A 19,124-nucleotide genomic window follows, 5' to 3' on the forward strand; every position below is an offset into this window, starting at 1 on the left:
ATTAATGAGAAATTTAGTCAACATGACATCTGACTGACTGAATTAGTGACTATTTCATCATCAGTGTAAGACAGTAATCAGTTGAGTGAAAAGATGATTACAAGGATTTGGTTTGCAAAAGGCAGTAAAATTGACACTTTATCTCAGGTGATAAGACAGTAACTACGGTGAATTATGCAGATAATCAGAAGGATATATCATTGTCCATTGCAAGCCTCTAATAATGCAGTAATCTTTTTCAAATGTAGTTTAAATAATAAATGTTGGAGGACCAGGCTACCAGCATGTTATTTTTCACTTTGAAAGTAACCAGTATTTAAAATGCTACAACTTCTGATTCAAATAATAATAATAAAAAAATTCTATTTGCAGGACACCATACAGTACATATCAGCTGTGTTGCAAAGCTTTACATCTATGCCGGTATAATTTTAGAAAGGCTTTTCTTATCTGGGTTAGTTTAAATCCATATATTATTGGGTTTAGGAGAGGAGGCACAACAAGAAACTCAATACTTAACACGTTGCGCAGAGCTTGCAGTCCCTGACTTTTGCCAAAACGAGCATACATAGAGTCAAAGATCACAGCAATAGTGAAGTTTGTGAGTGCCATTAAATGGGGAAGGCATGTCTGCATGAATTTTGCCCACTGTGTCTTGGACCTTAAAGAAGCTCTGATAATGGAAATATATGACACAATGATAAACAAAGCTTGAGATACATGATATACCATTAGAACGTACCCATACACAGTATTTACAGTCACATCTGTGCAAGACAGCTTGACAACTTCCCAGTTAGAACAATAAATCTTGTCAATGACATTACCACATAAGCGAAGTTGAGCAGTGAGCATCACCCCAACAAAGGACTCTAGTATTGAGCAGAGCCAAGAAAAAATTAATAATTTAAAACATTTCCGAAATGTCATAATAGAATGATACTCTAAAGGCTTGCAAATGGATATGTATCTGTCATATGACATGACTGTTAAACACGTGAATTCACAGAAAACATAAAAATAAATAAAGCCTATTTGTGAAAGGCACCCTGCATATGAGATAACATGATATTCTGCTAAAAGATCAGCAAGGATCTTTGGGTAGAAAGCAGACGCTCCAAGTATTCCATTAAAAAATATATTACATATAAATATATACATAGGTTCATGAAGTGTTTTATCAAGAATGACTGTTAAAGTTATTGACAGATTTATAAACAGAGTCATTATATAAACAATTAGACCAAATGCAAAGTAAATATGTTTGTTTGTCCTTGAGTCATTCAATCCATGAATCACAAACATGTACTCTCCCGAGAAATTTTCCATAACTTCTATTTCATATATTATATGAAGACAAAAAACGAACCACAAAGTTTTGAAAATTCCAATGAACTTAATAATAGATCAAAATAATCAAAACGAATCCTCTGAATGGTTCACAACCTTTTTTATGCAAAAGTCTCTGCAAGGATTAAAGCATTTGAAGCATAGTCACTGAGTAAAGTTATGTTGTCTATCCTTTAGTCAGAGTTTCTGATTCTCTAGCTTATATATACAGTTATTTTTCAGCAAGGCACATTCTGTTTATCAATGAGCAGGTGGATTATTTTCCCAAGAGGCAGAGTGCGCTTAATGTGATTCAAACTAGAAGCTCCATTAAGAGTGCTGGCAAATGACCAAGTTTATATTAATAAATACAATGATGTAGAATAATACTGAATAATAACTATTAACTGTAGAATAATACAATAATAATTATAATAATAGCATATATATATATATATATATATATATATATATATATATATATATATATATATATATATATATATATATATATATATAGTATCCCAAGCAACCATTTTATTATATGTTCTCAAGGGACAATATTTCTCATATTTATACAGTTTCTCATATTTCTCATATTTATACAGTTATTTATTACAGTGTTGGTAATGCTAAATAACTAATGTCAAAATGAATATACAATTAGACCAAATGCTGAGCAATAACAGTATATTGTTTTGCATTGTTAATATTTATTATTTATAACATTTTCTATATAATATTTTAGACACTGGGTTATACAAGTCTTAAAAAACTCAGCAAGCAATGTCAGAGGTATTACTTCTAGCAATAATAGTTTTGTAAACATTTAAGTCTGTGTCTGTACATTCTCACTAATGCATGCCGTATTTGAGCTAGTTTCATTCCATATATTAATGGATTTAGTAGTGGTGGCACAACAAGAAATTCCATACTCAAGAAATTGCGCAAAGCTTGCTGCCCCTGACTACTGCAGTAGCGAGCACACATGGCATCGAACACTAGGGATATAGTGAAGTTAGCCAGGGTTATTAAATGTGGCAGGCAAGTCTGCATAAATTTAACCCACTGTGTCTTTGAACGCAAAGATGCTCTGATGATGTGAAAGTATGAAATAATGATTAGCACAGCTTGAGAAACATGAGAAACTGTTAAAACATATCCATACAGGTTGTTTAAAGTGATATCTATGCAAGACAGCTTTACAATATCCCAGTTCAAACAATAAAGCTTTTCAATGTTGTTTCCACACAAGGGCAGTCGTATGGTTAATACACCGCCAATCGTTGTCTCTAATAAGCTGAAGAGACAAGCGAAAACAAGCAATTTCACCACCATTTGTTGTGTCATAATGTTGTGATAGTCCAAAGGCTTACAAATGGCTATATATCGATCATAAGCCATGATTGTTAGACAAGTAAATTTCACAAAAAGCATAGGAATAAATAATATACATTCGTGACAAACACCCTTTATATGAAACAATATGAGAATCAGAAAAAAGGTCAAAAAGGATTTTAGGATAAAAAGCAGAAGCACCACATTTTCCATTTAGATACAAATTGCATATGAGCAGATACATAGGCTCATGAAGTGATTTGTCAAGAACGACTGTAACAATCAGTATCGCATTTACAAACAGAGTTACTATATAAATAACCAGACCAAAGGAAAAGTAAATGTGTTTGTTTGTCCTTGTATCATTTAGCCCATGAAGGATAAAAATTATTTGTTAGCACATTTTGGTACAAAATCATATGCTAAAATATAAAAGCAAAATTATCTTTACGGTTTCTATGTCTACTACAGAAGATCTCTACATGTTTTAACTTATATGCCTTATCAATACGTATGCACACACACATATATACTGAATATTTTCTGAAGCGTGGCATGTGTTGCTTATTATAAGTGTTGAATCTCCCTGAAGGCACAATTTAAAAGTGGTCCATCTGGATTTATGACTTATGTTTGTGAATGTAGAAGGTTACAAAAAAAAAAAAGGATCCCATAGCTATGTGTCAGGCTGTTGACGCGGAAGCCGATATAGTCCGATCATTGTCCTTTTATTTCAAAACCGTACAACACAAAACACTCACAAGCCGTTAAAAGCAACAAACATAGACATCCGCTCGATACGCGTTGTCCACTATGAGCGCGAATGCGCCCTTAGAGAAGATGGGAGGCTGAGTGAAGCCCTTGGCGGATATTGGAGTCGGAGCGACCTCCATGGCGGGGAACCGGAACTGGGCGGCAACCATCACAAAGACCGGAAAGCGGAGGACGTCCCTGGTGGAGATCAGGAACGTCGTACCACCCTCTGAGGGACCTGAAAAACTGACGTCGCCGTCAGAGGGACCTGGAGGACGGCCATCGCCGTGCTGGGATCCTGGGGGCGAGCCGTCGCCCTGCGGGGATCCTGGGGGCGAGCCGTCGCCCTGAAGAGGACCTGGGGGTGATTCGTCGCCCTGAAGAGGACCTGGGGGCGAGACGTCGCCCTAAAGAGGACCTGGGGGCGAGACGTCGCCCTCTGTGGAGCTCGGGGGCGAGACGCGACCTTCTGTGATAGCTTGGGGCAAGACGTTGCCCTGCGTGGAGCCTGGAGGCGATCCATCGCCCTGCGTGGAGCCTGGAAGCGATCCGTCGCCCTGAAGAGGACTTGGGGGCAAGACGTCGCCCTCTGTGGAGCTCGGGGGCTTAACGCCGCCTTCTGTGATAGCTTGGGGCAAAACGTTGCCCTGCATGGAGCCTGGAGGCGGTCCTTCGCCCTGCGTGGACCCTGGAGGCGATCCTTCGCCCTGAAGAGGACTCGGGGGCGAGATGTCGCCCTGAAGAGTACTCGGGGGCGATCCTGCACCCTCTGTGGAGCCCGGGGCGAGAAGTTGCCTTCTGTGGAGCCCGGGGGCGAGACGTCGCCTTTTGTGGAGCCCGGGGGCTAGACGTCGCCTTCTGCGGGTGCTGGAGACGAGACGTCGCCTTTTGCGGGCGCTGGAGACGAGACTTCGCCTTCTGCAGGATTGTGGGGCGAGCCGTCGCCTTCGGTGGAACCCGGGGGCAGCGGTTCGACTTCCCTTTCGCAGTCCTGGAGCCGGGGTGAGTGCACAGGGAAACCCCTGGGTGTAGGGGCGCTCCTTGGGACCCTTAGGAGCAGATCGGAGCCTACTGGGCAGCCTGGAAATGAAATAAAGCCTGCCCGGAGATCCACGAGCGGAACGGTGCTCGCCTGGGGTTCCACGAGCGGAGAGGTGCTCGCCTGGAGGTCCACAGCATCAGTGGAGCTCTCTTTGGGACACTGAAGCGGAGACGAGCTCGCGGGGTCGCTCGGAGGCGGAGACGAGCTCTCTGGAAGGACCAGGAGCTGGGCCGAGCTCTCTGGAAGGACCTGGAGCTGGGCCGAGCTCTCTGGAAGGACCTGGAGCTGGGCCGAGCTCCCTGGAAGGACCTGGAGCTGGGCCGACCGTGGGAGGGGCTGTGGGATGTGGCGTCGTCCGGAGAGGGACTCGGAGGAGTCACTTCGCCTTCTGTGACCGGAGGTGTCGGCTCGGCGCTCTCGTGACGGGCCTGTGGCGGCGCGGCGCTCTCGTGAAGACTTTGTGGCGGCGCGGCGCTCTCGTGAAGACTCTGTAGTGGAGATCCACCACCTCTATCCCCAACTTTCCCAGAAGAAGCCCGCTGAATTCGGCGAGTGAGCCGAAATTGCCCCCGTTGGCGCTCCATAGTGAGCTGGCTTTGGCAAGAGCTTCACCAGACAGGAGGGAAATACAGAGTGCGATCTTTGCTCGTTCGGAGGGAAACCGGGAAATATTACCGATCACATACTCGACGATGCCTTGCAGAAACCCGCCCAATTCATCCTTTTTCCCAGAGAAACGAGCCGGTGATCCATTTGCGCTCGCTGAGGGGCGTGGCGCAGCCGCGCTCGCATGATCCGGCATCTGTGGTTCTGAACCGCGTGGAGCGGCACTGAGCTTCCGGATGAAGAGGAAATCCGAAGCCGGGTTCGGCTGCCGATCCAGCGCGGTCGGAATCATGGAATGGCGAATCCACGTTCGGTATAGGTCGGTCGTTCTGTCAGGCTGTTGACGCGGAAGCCGATATAGTCCGCTCATTGTCCTTTTATTTCAAAACCGTACAACACAAAACACTCACAAGCCGTTGAAAACAACAAACAAAGACATCCGCTCGATACGCGTTGTCCACTATGAGCGCGAATGCGCCCTTAGAGAAGACGGGAGGCTGAGTGAAGCCCTTGGCGGATATTGGAGTCGGAGTGACCTCCATGGCGGGGAACCGGAACTGGGCGGCAACCATCACAAAGACCGGAAAGCGGAGGACGTCCCTGGTGGAGATCAGGAACGTCGTACCACTCAATTAGTTGATCATCAGTAAGTGCGACCTCCTCAATAAAAGGCAAAGTTTTAGCAGTCAGCTGGTTTAAGGTTAGCTGACATTTAGGTGTGTGTTAACACAATGGCAAGGAAATACTTCAATATATCAATGATCTTGCTGCTTATCAATCTGCAAAGGGTTATAGGGCCATTTACAAACAACTTAAACCTCACAATTTTATAGTGAGGAAGATCATTCACAGGTGAAAAGCATTTAAGACAGTCTTCCTAGAAGTGGATGTTCCAGTAAATTCAACTTTTTTTCTCTACACATGCCAGCATGGATTAGGTTTAAAAGCTGCATCTTAACATACTAAAATACTTCTCAAACAATGTCCTTTGGACTAATGAGACCAATGTGAAGATATTTGGCCATAATGCACAAGGCCACTTTTGGCAAAATCTAAAAAGCATATCGGCACCAATCCCTCGAATGCAGAATCAAACATGGTGGTTTAGGTTTGTTTTGTCGTGAAATTACCTGGGCAACTTGCAGTCAACATCCAGACCTCAACTGAACTCGAATGCTGAATGTTAAAAGGGCTGTTCAGAAACATGGGACTACGAGCCTCAATGAGTCCTCTACAATGAGACTGTGGAGAATCATAGACATACAGAAAGCAATTACTTTGTTTTTGCTGCTAAAGGTGGTTCTAAAAGATACCAAAATATAAGGTATGTTTTTAGTTTTTTAATGTTTGTCTTGATTTTTGTAGAAATAATGACAGTGTTATATGTTAATGTGTTGTTCACCTGAGGTTATATTTTAAATTGAAGGAAAAACCTTTACAAATTAAAGTGCAATAACAAAAAACAACAACAACAAAAAAAACCTCTACAGTCCATGACTCGAGTCTAATGTGAGTTATGCACTTTTGCAGCTAAATTAAATCTGTGTAATGTGATTTATGACAATGATAGAAACTGCAAATGCAGTTTCAGAATTCAGACAGTAAGGAAAGAAAGAAAGACAAAACACTTCCCTAACTCTCTCACCAAAAGCAGGGCGGAAACCCACACTCAACAGAAATGGCAGCCACACCCTTAATACTGGTGAACAAGACAACACTCTTATGCACATATATTAACAACTGTATAATACAGTGAGTATTTACAATAAGCTAAGCAAACTTCAAATAGCACAAGGGCAAACCCAAAGTCAGAATGGGTGTGGGCCAATCACGGGTTATCACAAGATATGGAAAAGAATAACAAAAGAACGAAGGGAGCTCATGATTCCCGCTATCGACCTGACTTTATAGGTTGCCTCCTGTTGATGTCATTTACTGGAGGTGGGTGCAGGTAAGACCTGGACTGGAGTCTCGGGATGACACTTGCACAAATAAAACACACACCGCAAACAAATACAACCCACAAAATACTAAGGGTTGTAACATTTATAGAGTAAAATTTACAGAGTTACTTTTTTAAAAGCAAGCTAGGGTGGCGGATTCTAGTGTTGTTCAATTAAAAACTTGTTTTTAATTAAAGGAACACCTTTCAAGTTAAAGTGCAAAAAACTTTTTTCTTTCCCTGAATTTCCCTGACGAAGTCTTTTTGCTGTGTTGCTTTCCCTGTGCTCTGCACTGTAGCTCTCTGGCTATGTCCCTCCACCCTGCATAGAAGACAGCAGTTGTTGACATGGTTGTTGACTTTAGGAGATTACAGATCAGCCATTCTCCACTGAACATCGATGGATCCTCTGTAGAGATCTTTAAATTCCTTGGTGTTCATCTGGCGAAGAACATCACCTGGTCACTTAACACCAGCTTCATCACCAAGAAAGCCATGCAGTGTCTCTACTTCCTGAAGGCTGAGGAAAGCCCATCTCCCTCCTCCCATCCTAACCATGTTCTACAGAGGGACCATCACAAGCATCCCGAACAGTTGCATCACTGCTTGGTTTGGGAACTGCGCCGCCATGGATCGCAATACCCTGCAGTGGATAGTGGGGACAAGTGAGAAGATCATTGGAGTCTCTCTCCCCTCTATCATGGTCATTTACACTAGCAGACCAAAATATCCACAGTACTTCCATCACACCACACCATCAAAAAAGAGAAGGAAAAATTGTACCTAAACACTATGTACAGATAACAGATTAAAATGTATAAGTGAAAAAAAAATATTAATGAGAAATTTAGTCAACATGACATCTGACTGACTGAATTAGTGACTATTTCATCATCAGTGTAAGACAGTAATCAGTTGAGTGAAAAGATGATTACAAGGATTTGGTTTGCAAAAGGCAGTAAAATTGTCACTTTATCTCAGGTGATAAGACAGTAACTACGGTGAATTATGCAGATAATCAGAAGGATATATCATTGTCCATTGCAAGCCTCTAATTATGCAGTAATCTTTTTCAAATGTAGTTTAAATAATAAATGTTGGAGGACCAGGCTACCAGCATGTTATTTTTCACTTTGAAAGTAACCAGTATTTAAAATGCTACAACTTCTGATTCAAATAATAAAAAATTAAAAAATTCTATTTGCAGGACACCATACAGTACATATCAACTGTGTTGCAAAGCTTTACATCTATGCCGGTATAATTTTAGAAAGGCTTTTCTTATCTGAGTTAGTTTAAATCCATATATTATTGGGTTTAGGAGAGGAGGCACAACAAGAAACTCAATACCTAACATGTTGCGCAGAGCTTGCAGTCCCTGACTTTTGCCATAACGGGCATAAATAGAGTCAAAGATCACAGCAATAGTGAAGTTTGTGAGTGCCATTAAATGGGGAAGGCATGTCTGCATGAATTTTGCCCACTGGGTCTTGGACCTTAAAGAAGCTCTGATAATGGAAATATATGACACAATGATGAACAAAGCTTGAGATACATGATATACCATTAGAACGTACCCATACACATTATTTACAGTCACATCTGTGCAAGACAGCTTGACAACTTCCCAGTTAGAACAATAAATCTTGTCAATGACATTACCACATAAGCGAAGTTGAGCAATGAGCATCACCCCAACAAAGGACTCTAGTATTGAGCAGAGCCAAGAATAAATTAATAATTTAAAACATTTCCGAAATGTCATAATAGAATGATACTCTAAAGGCTTGCAAATGGATATGTATCTGTCATATGACATGACTGTTAAACACGTGAATTCACAGAAAACATACGAATAAATAAAGCCTATTTGTGAAAGGCACCCTGCATATGAGATAACATGATATTCTGCTAAAAGGTCAGCAAGGATCTTTGGGTAGAAAGCAGAAGCTCCAAGTATTCCATTAAAAAACATATTGCATATAAATATATACATAGGTTCATGAAGTGTTTTATCAAGAATGACTGTTAAAGTTATTGACAGATTTATAAACAGAGTCATTATATAAACAATTAGACCAAATACAAAGTAAATATGTTTGTTTGTCCTTGAGTCATTCAATCCATGAATCACAAACATGTACTCTCCCGAGAAATTTTCCATAACTTCTATTTCAAATACTATATGAAGACAAAAAAACTAACCACAAAGTTTTGAAAATTCCAATGAACATAATAATAGATCAAAATAATCAAAACGAGTCCTCTGAATGGTTCACAACCTTTTTTATGCAAAAGTCTCTGCAAGGATTAAAGCATTTGAAGCATAGTCACTGAGTAAAGTTATGTTGTCTATCCTTTAGTCAGAGTTTCTGATTCTCTAGCTTATATATACAGTTATTTTTCAGCAAGGCACATTCTGTTTACCAATGAGCAGGTGGATTATTTTCCCAAGAGGCAGAGTGCGCTTAATGTGATTCAAACTAAAAGCTCCATTAATAGTGCTGGCAAATGACCAAGTTTATATTAATAAATACAATTATGTAGAATAATACTGTTTAATAACTATTAACTGTAGGATAATACAATAATAATTATATTAATAGCATATATATATATATATATATATATATATATATATATATATATATATATATATATATATATATATATATATATATATATATATATATATATATAGTATCCCAAGCAACCATTTTATTATATGTTCTCAAGGGACAATATTTCTCATATTTATACATTTTCTCATATTTCTCATATTTATACAGTTATTTATTACAGTGTTGGTAATGCTAAATAACTAATGTCAAAATGAATATACAATTAGACCAAATGCTGAGCAATAACAGTATATTGTTTTGCATTGTTAATATTAATTATTAATAACATTTTCTATATAATATTTTAGACACTGGGTTATACAAGTCTTAAAAAACTCAGTAAGCAATGTCAGAGGTATTACTTCTAGCAATAATAGTTTTGTAAACATTTAAGTCTGTGTCTGTACACAGAGTATTTAAGCTAGTTTCATTCCATATATTAATGGATTTAGTAGTGGTGGCACAACAAGAAATTCCATACTCAAAAAATTGCGCAAAGCTTGCTGCCCCTGACTACTGCAGTAGCGAGCACACATGGCATCGAACACTAGGGATATAGTGAAGTTAGCCAGGGTTATTAAATGTGGCAGGCAAGTCTGCATAAATTTAACCCACTGTGTCTTTGAACGCAAAGATGCTCTGATGATGTGAAAGTATGAAATAATGATTAGCACAGCTTGAGAAACACGAGAAACTGTTAAAACATATCCATACAGGTTGTTTAAAGTGATATCTATGCAAGACAGCTTTACAATATCCCAGTTCAAACAATAAAGCTTTTCAATGTTGTTTCCACACAAGGGCAGTCGTATGGTTAATACACCGCCAATCGTTGTCTCTAATAAGCTGAAGAGACAAGCGAAAACAAGCAATTTCACCACCATTTGTTGTGTCATAATGTTGTGATAGTCCAAAGGCTTACAAATGGCTATATATCGATCATAAGCCATGATTGTTAGACAAGTAAATTTTACAAAAAGCATAGGAATAAATAATATACATTTGTGACAAACACCCTTTATATGAAATAATATGAGAATCAGAAAAAAGGTCAAAAAGGATTTTAGGATAAAAAGCAGAAGCACCACATTTTCCATTTAGATACAAATTGCATATGAGCAGATACATAGGCTCATGAAGTGATTTGTCAAGAACGACTGTAACAATCAGTATCGCATTTACAAACAGAGTTACTATATAAATAACCAGACCAAAGGAAAAGTAAATGTGTTGTTTGTCCTTGTATCATTAAGCCCATGAAGGATAAAAATGAACCCTCCAGAGGAATTGTCCATTATTTATTAGCACATTTTGGTACAAAATCAGATGCTAAAAAATAAAAGCAAAATTATCTTTACGGTTTCCATGTCTACTACAGAAGATCTCTACATGTTTTAACTTATATGCCTTATCAATACGTATGCACACACATATATACTTAATATTTTCTGAAGCGTGGCATGTGTTGCTTATTATAAGTGTTGAATCTCCCTGAAGGCACAATTTAAAAGTGGTCCATCTGGATTTATGACTTATGTTTGTAAATGTAGAAGGTTACAAAAAAAAAAAAGGATCCCATAGCTTTGTGTCAGGCTGTTGACGCGGAAACCGATATAGTCCGATCATTGTCCTTTTATTTCAAAACCGTACAACACAAAACACTCACAAGCCGTTAAAAGCAACAAACATAGACATCCGCTCGATACGCGTTGTCCACTATGAGCGCGAATGCGCCCTTAGAGAAGACGGGAGGCTGAGTAAAGCCCTTGGCGGATATTGGAGTCGGAGCGACCTCGATGGCGGGGAACCGGAACTGGGCGGCAACCATGACAAAGACCGGAAAGCGGAGGCCGTCCCTGGTGGAGATCAGGAACGTCGTACCACCCTCTGAGGGACCTGGAAGACCGATGTCGCCGTCAGAGGGACCTGGAGGACCGCCGTCGCCGTGCTGGGATCCTGGGGGCGATCCTTCGCCCTGCGTGGAGCCTGGAGGCGATCCTTTGCCCTGAAGAGGACTTGGGGGCAAAACGTCGCCTTCTGTGATAGCTTGGGGCGAGACGTTGCCCTGCGTGGAGCCTGGAGGCGATCCTTCGCCCTGCGTGGAGCCTGGAGGCGATCCTTCGCCCTGAAGAGGACTCGGGGGCGAGATGTCGCCCTGAAGAGTACTCGGGGGCGATCCTGCACCCTCTGTGGAGCCCGGGGGCAAGACGTCGCCTTCTGTGGGCGCTGGAGACGAAACGGCGCCTTCTGCGGGTGCTGGAGACGAAACGTCGCCTTCTGCGGGTGCTGGAGATGAGACGTCGCCTTCTGCGGGCGCTGGAGACGTGACGTCGCCTTCTGCAGGACTGTGGGGCGAGCCGTCGCCTTCGGTGGAACCCGGGGGCAGCGGTTCGACTTCCCTTTCGCAGTCCTGGAGCCGGGGTGAGTGCACAGGGAAACCCCTGGGCGTAGGGGCGCTCCTTGGGACCCTTAGGAGCAGATCGGAGCCTAATGGGCAGCCTGGAAATGGAGTAAAACCTGCCTGGAGATTCACGAGCGGAACGGTGCTCGCCTGGGGTTCCACGAGCGGAGAGGTGCTTGCCTGGTGGTCCACGGCATCAGTGGAGCTCTCTACGGGACACTGAAGCGGAGACGAGCTCGAGGGGTCGCTCGGAGGCGGAGACGAGCTCTCGGGAGGAGCCCGGAGCGAGGCTGAGCTCTCTGGAAGGACCTGGAGCTGGGCCGAGCTCTCTGGAAGGACCTGGAGCTGGGCCGAGCTCTCTGGAAGGACCTGGAGCTGGGCCGAGCTTTCTGGAAGGACCTGGAGCTGGGCCGAGCTTTCTGGAAGGACCTGGAGCTGGGCCGAGCTCTCTGGAAGGACCTGGGGCGGAGCCGAGCTTTCTGGAAGGACCTGGGGTGGAGCCGAGCTTTCCGAGAGGTCCTGGGGCGGAGCCGAACTCTCCGGGAGGGCCTGGGGCGGATCCGAGCTTTCCGGGGGCGAGATGGCGGCGTAGGAGGGGCTCTGGGATGTGGCGTCGTCCCGAGAGGGACTCGGAGGAGTAACTTCGCCTTGTGTGACCGGAGGTGTCGGCTCGGCGCTCTCGTGAAGACTCTGTGGCGGCGCGGCGCTCTCGTGAAGACTCTGTAGTGGAGATCCACCACCTCTATCCCCAACTTCCCCAGAAAAAGCCGAACTCCCCCCTGTTGGCCCTCCATAGTGAGCTTGCTTTGGCAAGAGCTTCACCAGACAGGAGGGAAATACAGAGTGCGATCTTTGCTTGTTCGGAGGGAAACCGGGAAATATTACCGATCACATACTCGACGATGCCTTGCAGAAACCCGCCCAATTCATCCTTTTTTCCCAGAGAAACGAGACGGTAATCCATTTGCGCTCGCTGAGGGGCGTGGCGCAGACACGGCTTCTGTGGTTCTGAACCGCGAGGAGCAGCACTGAGCTTCCGGAGGAAATCCGAAGCCGGGTTCGGCTGCCGATCCAGCGCGGTCGGAATCGTGGAATGGCGCATCCGCGTTCGGTATAGGTCGGTCGTTCTGTCAGGCTGTTGACGCGGAAGCCGATATAGTCCGCTCATTGTCCTTTTATTTCAAAACCGTACAACACAAAACACTCACAAGCCGTTGAAAACAACAAACAAAGACATCCGCTCGATACGCGTTGTCCACTATGAGCGCGAATGTCCCAAGCATAATCCATAAAGCCTTCGGCAATGAGTAATCCAAAAAACAAAACACTTATACACCAATGAAAACAAAAGCAAACCCAGACATCCGCTAGTAACGAAGTATCCACTATGAGCGCGAATGTCAAACGCCTAATCCCAATGCAAGTAAAGCTTTCGGCAATGAATACCTCAATAAGGAAATGGAGTTCGGAGAAATAGCCAGCGGTGAATCTTGGCGTTTGAGCAGCCACGCGATTTACCTGCATGACAATATAATGACCGACAGCCTGTCACTCATGAACGTGAGTTTAAGTAGTCTGTTCTTTAATGAGCCACAGCTGTCGGTAATCTTGGAAAGCAGCGTGACAGCTACAGAGGGGGGCGTGGCAGGGTGAATCCCTGAGCTATGTTTCCCAGAGTTCCTGGGCTCCCTGAATGGTTATAATGATGAAAACTATTATATTGATGATGTGAATGTTGAGTATCATATGTGCTAATAAATATCACAAACATGTTTCTCCATCATATTTAGGGCCACTTTGTGTAGTAATATCTAGTTGTATTGCCAGATATTCATGCTAAGCTTAACATAATGCTAATAGTTTTACCTAATATTGGGAAGAGGTGTTTCCATAGCTATATAGTCAATATTGATGATGAGGCTCCTTGAATTCTTTGATTTTGTATATTAGGATGTAATAATCATCATAAAAATCATCTTTAGTTTGTATCAGGCCTTAGAATTAGAAAAATACAGCCTCAGATGAACAACACGTGACATATTACATGCCATTATTATTATTATTATTATTATTATTATTATTAATATTATTATTATTATTATTATTACAGCCTTACTTCCTTTATCGGTATTAAAAGGCTAAGTAGCAGCCAGTTGCTGCAAATCATATCCACTTAATTAGTTGATCATCAGCAAGTGTGACCTCCTCAATAAAAGGCAAAGTTTTAGCAGTCAGCTGGTTTAAGGTTAGCTGACATTTAGGTGTGTGTTAACACAATGGCAAGGAAATACTTCAATATATTAATGATCTTGCTGCTTATTAATCTGCAAAGGGTTATAGGGCCATTTACAAACAACTTAAACCTCACGATTTTATAGTGAGGAAGATCATTCACAGGTGAAAAGCATTTAAGACAGTCTTCCTAGAAGTGGATGTTCCAGTAAATTCAACTTTTTTCTCTACACATGCCAGCATGGATTAGGTTTAAAAGCTGCATCTTAACATACTAAAATACTTCTGAAACCATGTCCTTTGGACTAATGAGACCAATGTGAAGATATTTGGCCATAATGCACAAGGCCACTTTTGGCAAAAACTAAAAAGCAAATTACCTAAATTTTTCTTTCTCTTTAATATTGAAAGGGAAATGGAATAGTCACGAATTATAAAGATTTTAAGCAGATAAATATCCACAGTACTTCCATCACACCACACCATCAAAAAAGAGAAAGAACAAGTGTACCTAAACACTATGTACAGATAACAGATTGAAATGTATAAGTGAAAAAAAAAATATTAATGAGAAATTTAGTCAACATGACATCTGACTGAATGAATTAGTGACTATTTCATCATCAGTGTAAGACAGTAATCAGTTGAGTGAAAAGATGATTACAAGGATTTGGTTTGCAAAAGGCAGTAAAATTGTCACTTCATCTAAGGTGATAAGACAGTAACTACGGTGAATTATGCAGATAATCAGAAGGATATATCATTGTCCATTGCAAGCTGTTAATTATGCAGTAATCTTTTTCAAATGTAGTTTAAATAATAAATGTTGGAGGACCAGGCTACCAGCATGTTATTTTTCACTTTGAAAGTAACCAGTATTTAAAATGCTACAACTTCTGATTCAAATAATGAAAAAAAACAAATTCTATTTGCAAGACACCATACAGTACATATCAGCTGTGTTGCAAAGCTTTACATCTATGCCGGTATAATTTTAAAAAGGCTTTTCTTATCTGAGTTAGTTTAAATCCATATATTATTGGGTTTAGGAGAGGAGGCACAACAAGAAACTCAATACTTAACATGTTGCGCAGAGCTTGCAGTCCCTGACTTTTGCCAAAACGAGCATAAATAGAGTCAAAGATCACAGCAATAGTAAAGTTTGTGAGTGCCATTAAATGGGGAAGGCATGTCTGCATGAATTTTGCCCACTGGGTCTTGGACCTTAAAGAAGCTCTGATAATGGAAATATATGACACAATGATGAACAAAGCTTGAGATACATGATATACCATTAGAACGTACCCATACACAGTATTTACAGTCACATCTGTGCAAGACAGCTTGACAACTTCCCAGTTAGAACAATAAATCTTGTCAATGACATTACCACATAAGCGAAGTTGAGCAGTGAGCATCACCCCAACAAAGGACTCTAGTATTGAGCAGAGCCAATAATAAATTAATAATTTAAAACATTTCCGAAATGTCATAATAGAATGATACTCTAAAGGCTTGCAAATGGATATGTATCTGTCATATGACATGACTGTTAAACACGTGAATTCACAGAAAACATAAGAATAAATAAAGCCTACTTGTGAAAGGCACCCTGCATATGAGATAACATGATATTCTGTTAAAAGGTCAGCAAGGATCTTTGGGTGGAAAGCAGACGCTCCAAGTATTCCATTAAAAAACATATTGCATATAAATATATACATAGGTTCATGAAGTGTTTTATCAAGAATGACTGTTAAAGTTATTGACAGATTATAAACAGAGTCATTATATAAACAATTAGACCAAATACAAAGTAAATATGTTTGTTTGTCCTTGAGTCATTCAATCCATGAATCACAAACTTTTATGACTTATGTTTGTGAATGTAGAAGGTTACAAAAAAAAAAGGATCCCATAGCTATGTTTCCCAGAGTTCCTGGGCTCCCTGAATGGTTATAATGATGAAAACTATTATATTGATGATGTGTATGTTGAGTATCATATGTGCTAATAAATTTTACAAACATGTTTCTTCATCATATTTAGGGCCACTTTGTGTAGTAATATCTAGTTGTATTGCCAGATATTCATGCTAAGCTTAACATAATGCTAATAGTTTTACCTAATATTGGGAAGAGGTGTTTCCATAGCTATATAGTCAATATTGATGATAAGGTTAATAGCAAATAACAAAGGATTGATGTACTTGGGCAATAATTATATACTGTATATTCACAGTAGTTTGGCAAAGAAAATACACCTTCCTTGAATTCTATGATTTTGTATATTAGGATGTAATAATCATCATAAAAATCATCTTTAGTTTGTAGCAGGCCTTAGAATTAGAAAAATACAGCCTCAGATGAACAACACGTGACATATTACATGCCAATATTATTATTATTATTATTATTATTATTATTATTATTATTATTATTTTTATTTTTATTTTATTATTTTTTTTTTTTTACAGCCTTACTCCCTTTATCGCTATTAAAAGGCTAAGTAGCAGCCAGTTGCTGCAAATCATATGCACTCAATTAGTTGATCATCAGCAAGTGTGACCTCCTCAATAAAAGGCAAAGTTTTGGCAGTCAGCTGGTTTGAGGTTAGCTGACATTTAGGTGTGTGTTAACACAATGGCAAGGAAATACTTCAATATATCAATTATTTTGCTGCTTATTAATCTGCAAAGGGTTATAGGGCCATTTACAAACAACTTAAACCTCACGATTTTATAGTGAGGAAGATCATTCACAGGTGAAAAGCATTTAAGACAGTCTTCCTAGAAGTGGATGTTCCAGTAAATTCAACTTTTTTCTCTACACATGCCAGCATGGATTAGGTTTAAAAGCTGCATCTTAACATACTAAAATACTTCTGAAACCATATCCTTTGGACTAATGAGACCAATGTGAAGATATTTGGCCATAATGCACAAGGCCACTTTTGGCAAAAACTAAAAAGCAAATTACCTGGGCAACTTGCAGTCAACATCCAGACCTCAACTGAACTCAAATGCTGAATGTTAAAAGGGCTGTTCAGAAACATGGGACCACAAGCCTCAATAAGTCCTCTACAATGAGACTGTGGAGAATCATAGACATAAAGAAAGCAATTACTTTGTTTTTGCTGCTAAAGGTGGTTCTAAAAGATACCAAAATATAAGGTATGTTTTTAGTTTTTAATGTTTGTCTTTATTTTTGTAGAAATAATGACACGGTGTAATATGTTAATGTGTTGTTCACCTGAGGTTATATTTTAAATGGAAGGAAAAACCTTTACAAATTAAAGTGGATTAACAAAAAACAACAACAAAAAAAAACTCTACAGTCCATGACTCGAGTCTAATGTGAGTTATGCACTTTTGCAGCTAAATTAAATCTGTGTAATGTGATTTATGACAATAATAGCAAATGCAGTTTCAGAATTCAGACAGTAAGGAAAGAAAGAAAGACAAAACACTTCCCTAACTCTCTCACCAAAAGCAGGGAGGAAACCCACACTCAACAGAAATGGCAGCCACACCCTTAATACTGGTGAACAAGACAACACTCTTATGCACATATATTAACAACTGTATAATACAGTGAGTATTTACAATAAGCTAAGCAAACTTCAAATAGCACAAGGGCAAACCCAAAGTCAGAATGGGTGTAGGCCAATCACGGGTTATCACAAGATATGGAAAAGAATAAAAAAGAACGAAGGGAGCTCATGATTCCCGCTATCGACCTGACTTTATAGGTTGCCTCCTGTTGATGTCATTTACTGGAGGTGGGTGCAGGTAAGACCTGGACTGGAGTCTCGGGATGACACTTGCACAAATAAAACACACACCGCAAACAAATACAACCCACAAAATACTAAGGGTTGTAACATTTATAGAGTAAAATTTACAGAGTTACTTTTTTAAAAGCAAGCTAGGGTGGCGGATTCTAGTGTTGTTCAATTAAAAACTTGTTTTTAATTAAAGGAACACCTTTTTAAGTTAAAGTGCAAAAAACTTTTTTCTTTCCCTGAATTTCCCTGACGAAGTCTTTTTGCTGTGTTGCTTTCCCTGTGCTCTGCACTGTAGCTCTCTGGCTATGTCCCTCCACCCTGCATAGAAGACAGCAGTTGTTGACATGGTTGTTGACTTTAGGAGATTACAGATCAGCCATTCTCCACTGAACATCGATGGATCCTCTGTAGAGATCTTTAAATTCCTTGGTGTTCATCTGGCGAAGAACATCACCTGGTCACTTAACACCAGCTTCATCACCAAGAAAGCCATGCAGTGTCTCTACTTCCTGAAGGCTGAGGAAAGCCCATCTCCTTCCTCCCATCCTAACAATGTTCTACAGAGGGACCATCACAAGCATCCTGAACACTTGCATCACTGCTTGGTTTGGGAACTGCGCCGCCATGGATCGCAATACCCTGCAGTGGATAGTGGGGACAAGTGAGAAGATCATTGGAGTCTTTCTCCCCTCTATCACGGCCATTTACACTATATGTTCCATCCGCAAAGCCAACAGCATTGAACACCCCTTGACACACTCTTCATCAGGCACCTCAACACACAGAACTGAAACTTTTTATTTAATTAATCAAAATCGTCTTGCTACATAAAACATCTGTAACACAAATAATAAATGGACTAAATAGAGCATAATATGTTGTTGTGAGTATACAAATCTTCCCCTGCCACATACATTTATTTTTTTCGTTAATTTTAATTAATTTCACATATGATAAACAACTGCTAAGTAGGTCATATATAAGAGTCACAATATGTGACATATTGAGAGACTGTGTAATCAATTTTATACCTTAGGTTAAGTGATGGAGCCATAATTTTATCAGGCTCTCTGT

General features: G+C 40.6%; 3 protein-coding genes and 1 pseudogene across 4 annotated transcripts; all 4 read right to left on the minus strand.

Annotated features, from left to right (window-relative positions):
- Positions 1-390: 390 nt before the first annotated feature.
- On the minus strand, positions 391-5,264 carry LOC310730565 (olfactory receptor 4B13-like; the record flags this gene model as incomplete). The annotated part of the gene is made up of 5 exons (XM_083549581.1): positions 391-1,115; positions 2,869-3,052; positions 3,450-3,737; positions 3,852-4,189; positions 5,138-5,264. The coding sequence occupies 5 exons, from the start codon at positions 5,262-5,264 to the stop codon at positions 391-393; spliced, it is 1,662 nt and encodes a 553-aa protein (XP_083405707.1).
- Positions 2,134-2,785, minus strand: LOC310730503 (olfactory receptor 51I2-like; annotated as a pseudogene). Its single transcript has one exon. The product of its transcript is annotated as an olfactory receptor 51I2-like (transcript).
- A 2,971-nt stretch (positions 5,265-8,235) lies between the features above and the next one.
- Positions 8,236-10,926, minus strand: LOC310730566 (olfactory receptor 2G3-like; the record flags this gene model as incomplete). The annotated part of the gene is given in 4 exon segments (XM_083549582.1): positions 8,236-8,360; positions 10,113-10,602; positions 10,604-10,863; positions 10,866-10,926. Coding segments are annotated over 4 exon segments (936 nt in total).
- A 4,291-nt stretch (positions 10,927-15,217) lies between these two features.
- LOC310730567 (olfactory receptor 4K14-like) lies at positions 15,218-18,676 on the minus strand (the record flags this gene model as incomplete). The annotated part of the gene is given in 3 exon segments (XM_083549583.1): positions 15,218-16,041; positions 16,044-16,128; positions 18,620-18,676. Coding segments are annotated over 3 exon segments (966 nt in total).
- Positions 18,677-19,124: the final 448 nt, after the last annotated feature.

Source organism: Silurus aristotelis (assembly GCF_946808225.1).
Source record: "Silurus aristotelis genome assembly, chromosome: 8".
NCBI classification, from domain to species: Eukaryota; Metazoa; Chordata; class Actinopteri; order Siluriformes; family Siluridae; genus Silurus; species Silurus aristotelis.